The following is a 5,132-nucleotide window of genomic DNA, read 5'->3' as shown; positions in this document are numbered from 1 at the left end:
ATTGAATGGAAGGGAAGGGAAAAAAAAAACAAAAAAACAAAAAAAAAAACAAAAAAACAAAAAAAAACAAAAAAACAAAAAAAAACAAAATCCCCAAAATCAAAATTTGAAAAAACAAAATTTAAAAAAGTAGAGGTTTACACGCCCGGTTGGACGGGCGCAAGCCAAATTTACTCTTTTTTTTTTTTTTTTTTTTTCTTTCTTGGTAGGATTCACAACAAAAACCAAGGTCCTTCAGTAAAGATCAAATTTACTCTCTCCTCCACATAAGTATAGCCTCAAAAACTACTATTGTGATTGCCTTTATCTAATCCTCGAGACTCGAGAAGCAGAGTGGGCCAACAATGGTATATGCACACAGAATCTTGGCTTGATTCGATGGGAACTTTAATCCACTGGCCATATAAGTGTATGGTGATTGGAAGTTGGGAAAGAGGCCCTTGTAAGCTGATAGTTACCGGGCATACGTACAAGGTTGTCGTACAACAGCCCACTTGCAGCAACCGATGAACATTAGAGTCATTAAAAAAATAAATTCGTAATCGCTATTCAAAGGTGTACTCTAAATCACTCCTGAATGAAACTCACATTGTAATCTTAACCAACAAAAGATTAAAGTAAACCAGAACTTAAGTTGTGGAGAGTCAAACTTGAAACATTATGATTATCAAACCAATTATCTAGCTAATTTGGTCGGGCTTGCTCCTAATTAAGAGCCATCCGTTATTGTTATTATAGAATGTCACAAACATTTTAAGGTATAGATCAATTTAATGTCTTATACATAGGTGTAATATTCATTTAATACAAATGTCTTATGCACCAAGTACAATACAGTTATTCCGAATAGACGGGTATTAGGTTTAAGAGTAAAAATCCCGTACAAACGATACGGATTGACATGAGTTTGAGCATGTAAAATTGCAAGACATAATTGAATCATCATCGTCGTATCTGTTGGAACTAACATATATAACCAATCGAAACATGGTTTTATAGTACAGCCTTAATGATTAAAGAAAAAAGGACCAAACATAGGACGACATTGGACCACCATGGCCATTCTCTGCAATGAATTGAAGATCGAAGACCAATTAACAGTACAAATTAATACTGACTATATATATTAGCTAGTTAGGTTTAACAGTGAATTGGATATTTTATACATAGAATATAATATTGGGAATAGTGGATAGGGTTCATAACCAATAACCATAATAACTGCCATTTAGAAAATAATTATTAAAAAAAAAAAAAAAAAACATAATAGCGCTAAATACGGGATCGAATTACCGTCGGATCCTCCGAAAGGAAGATTTTAGGAAATGGCGACACAATACCAGGTTTGAATCTCTTTGTTCCTGTTCTCACTTTCCTTGCACCGGCTGGCCGGGATTGTTATCGGAACAACCTCATCGGCGCCGGCGCCGGCGTTATGATCTTCTCCTTCTCTATCGCTGCCGTCGTCGTCGTCGGAAATCTCATGCTCTGATTCTTCCTCGGTTTCAAGAACCTCATTCTCTGTTTTTCTTAACGAAAGCCTGAGGCGGCCGTCGGATCTTTCGGCCTGGAAGAAGGAGCTGCAGAGGGTAACGGCGACGGCGGTGATGACTAACCGGCCGCCTTCACGGCGGGGCCTGACCTGGACCCCGTCGCCGCCGCTGATTGACGTCAGCGGCGGCGGGAACACCCCGGTCCGATTCGATTTCTTAGAAGAAGAAGAAGAAGAAGAACAAAACGCCTCCCGATACCTGTAGCACTTCTCGGTCGCCGCCGCCGCCGCAGCCGCCGGGGAATTCTCTTTTTCCGGTAACAGAGACGAGAATTCTTCAACGCTCTCGCTAATGTCGCTGCCGGTTTCGCTCCCCAAGCTCTCCGTACACATCTCCAAGCTCTTCGTGCTCAGAGTGGAAGCGGAGCGCTTCACCATCGGGTGAACGTACACCTCCTCCTCCGCCTCCTTCCCCGCCGTCTGATTCCTCTCCGGCGACCCCAGCGCCTGTATAAAGCTCCACCCACTACCCAAATCGCCATTGATTAATTCTTTGGTCTCTGCAGAAATTTCCTCCGGCGGTTTCGTCGACTCCATTTTGTGCACGAGAATGCGCGGCTCCAGGCACGACGGCAACCCCACACAGACACTCGATGTTTTGCTCATCTTTCAGTGTCAGACTGGGATCGGAAGAACAGAGCAACCTTAGATGTTATTCTAAGTTGAAATGTGACAACCTTAAAAGTTTAGCAGAAAAATATGTTAATTATTTAATTATTTATATTTATATATTTGTAAAGCTGATTAAATGAAGATTATGGTTTGAGGAGGTTGAAAGAGACAATAACATTGGGAAAAAAAGGATATGAAGAAATTGGGGTGGAAGACATGAAGGAGATGTGAATGGGGAAGTATTGTATTTATAGGGAAAGATTGTCCTTGAAAAAGTAGGGTAGGCTTCGACTACCTTTCACCTTCGGTGGAATTTGCTTCATACCACACAATGTTTTCCCCACTTGTTTCATTTGATATAAGAAAAACTGGTTTTACATCTGTTTTGTGATTTGCAAAGTATTATGTAAAAGTGAGATTTAATTTATTTCGTATATATCCTGGAATAATAAGTACAAATAGATAACATTAGAATTTATATGTACTGTTTTGATTGTTTAATTTAGTGTTCATTATTGGGTTATGAGACTTCATTAGAGTTTTGGAGATTCAGTTACACTATTTACTTGACTTACAACATAAGTGTGATATTATTTTCCAATAAATATGTATATATACTCACATTGGTTGGGAGAGTTTTCACAACTTGCACAACCTGGTGCATCATCTAAACTTCAGGTTCATAAATTTGCACCTGAAGGTGCATATATTAACCTTCTTCTCGCCTGTGAATGATCGGAGATGGTTTTAAGATGCAAAGACAACGGGCAACAATGGAGAAGATGACTTATGAAGACGTTTGCGTAGCTTTGAAACTCTATGTGGCAAATTTGCACCTTAAGGTGCATAAATTTTCACCATAAGGTGTACATTTAACTATAAGGTGTAAAACTTTAGAACTTTGGTTGCATCTATTTGCACCTTTAGGGGTATAAAGTTGGAAATTAATGTGCATAATAGTTTCCCTTTAGGAGCACACTTATAACCCGTAATGTGCATAACATTGAAACTTCATGTTGCACCTTAAGGTGCATATATTAACCTTTTTCCAGCATGTGAGTGATCAGAGATCGTTTGAAGATGCAAAGACAATAGGCTACAATGGAGAAGATGGCTTATGAAGACGATTACGTAGTTCTGCTATGGAGTTTTTTTGGGTACTTTTTTACCCCTCAGTGCACGAATTCAAACAAAATCAATCGCTACTTAAAATTTCTAATCAACGGTTGAGATGTTTCAATGACCATTGGATGGACTTGAGATTCAACCCTATTTTTAACCTAGGAGAATAACAGCATATGATCTCTAGTGTGTGTGTAGTTGATCAATCCTCAATGTTGGGATTTTCGCATTTTGTCCTTAAGTAGATATCGCAATAGTTCTTTTGCATCTTGGTCTCCAAATATCAAATAAGTAGCATGAAAATTTTACAATTTAGAGTTTTTTTTAGGCTAAGCACACTTCTAATAACAATTCATGTCGTTTTCTTCCCCTAATTATGTTGTAGATTACTCGTTTAAAAGACTAAAAGTACAACTTCTAATATCAATTTAAGACCAAAATTCGAGACATCAATAATAAGGGATTGAACTCACTATAACTAAATAATTGAGAGATGAAATGTCATTTTTCAATAATAATAATAATAATAATAATAATATAATATAATTAAAACCTTTGTGAAAGTTATTTATCTGTTTTGCCCCTTATCTTTGTTATTGGTTGGGTTATGAGAATAGCTAAATATGATTGGTTGGTTTGGGGCATTTCTTGAAATGAAATGTATTTTGTGTGATTCTGCTTTATAGGGCCATTCTCTTTTTTATCATCAAAAAGAGTGCCAAAAGATTATGCAAAAACAGAGGATGTTCATCATTTCTCTATGCAACTCATACTTTTCGTTAAAATTACTTACTCATGGCATCCTCACTAGTGAAAATCTTGGTGTAATTTTTGAGGAGTTACTACAATTTCAGGGAAATAAAAGATCTAGTAGGAATTGTAATTTTGAAGATGTGATTAAGAAAGAGAAATGAGTGAAAATGAAAAAAAGAAAAGAAAAAATAAAAAACAAAATAATAAACTGACAAAATCTCTACAAAATTCCTCAAAATCTCACAAAATCCCCAAATTAACATGACTACCACAATCCTATCTCTCCTCTCTCCTCCACATACCTTTTTTTTTTTTAAATTCTTGTGTAAAATTCCCTTGTTCGAGATGCCCTAAAGTTATTTTAATTCCTGCAATATCTTTCACTTCCAAAAATAGACTCTACTTCCACATCACTAAATTTTTTTTTTTGAAAGTTACTGGCTCTATTACATTGTAGTATCTGTTCATATACTTTCTCAACCTACTGAAACACAAAGAACCAATAACGCCTCCACATCACTAAATTTATATATATTTTTTTATTATTATTTTCTCTGCAAACCTTACGATGCTCTCACTTTCAAAAGTGAGCTCAATTTCAAATAACATTATAATATATCAGAGTAATAATAATAATAACAACAACAACAATAACAACAACAACAACAACAACAATAATAATAATAATAATAATAATAATAATAATAATAATAATAATAATAATAATAATAATCTACGTCTATAATAAATTTAATAAGAGCCAATAATGTTAGGCCCTTAACTGGAATAAAAAAAATGTCGGTAGTAGTTGTTTCTTAAAATGAATAGTTCATATTATTTTGATTTTAGTATTTTTAATGATTTTTCTTATTAACCTTCTATTATATTATTTTCTTCTCTTAAATAACCCTAAATTCCGTTCCGTTAACTATTTATTATTCTTAACATACTCATTCATTTATATAAGAAAGGTCTTAGGTTCGAACCCCATCCCAATTACAGTTGGCATAATTGTTAAACATATATTATGAATATGTTAAAATGTATTAAACATATATAGAATATAAAATTTAACATAAACTTTGGTCAAATA

General features: G+C 35.1%; 1 protein-coding gene across 1 annotated transcript; it reads right to left on the bottom strand.

The window, feature by feature from the left end:
- Positions 1-896: 896 nt before the first annotated feature.
- Positions 897-2,387, bottom strand: LOC109191225 (protein FANTASTIC FOUR 3-like). Its single transcript, XM_019341811.1, has one exon. It carries the CDS (start codon positions 2,156-2,158, stop codon positions 1,319-1,321), a length of 840 nt encoding a protein of 279 aa, XP_019197356.1. The 5' UTR covers positions 2,159-2,387; the 3' UTR covers positions 897-1,318.
- Positions 2,388-5,132: the final 2,745 nt, after the last annotated feature.

The sequence above is a fragment of the Ipomoea nil genome, unplaced genomic scaffold, assembly GCF_001879475.1.
Source record: "Ipomoea nil cultivar Tokyo-kokei standard unplaced genomic scaffold, Asagao_1.1 scaffold1619, whole genome shotgun sequence".
NCBI classification, from domain to species: Eukaryota; Viridiplantae; Streptophyta; class Magnoliopsida; order Solanales; family Convolvulaceae; genus Ipomoea; species Ipomoea nil.
This window is presented reverse-complemented; position numbering and strand designations above follow the sequence as displayed.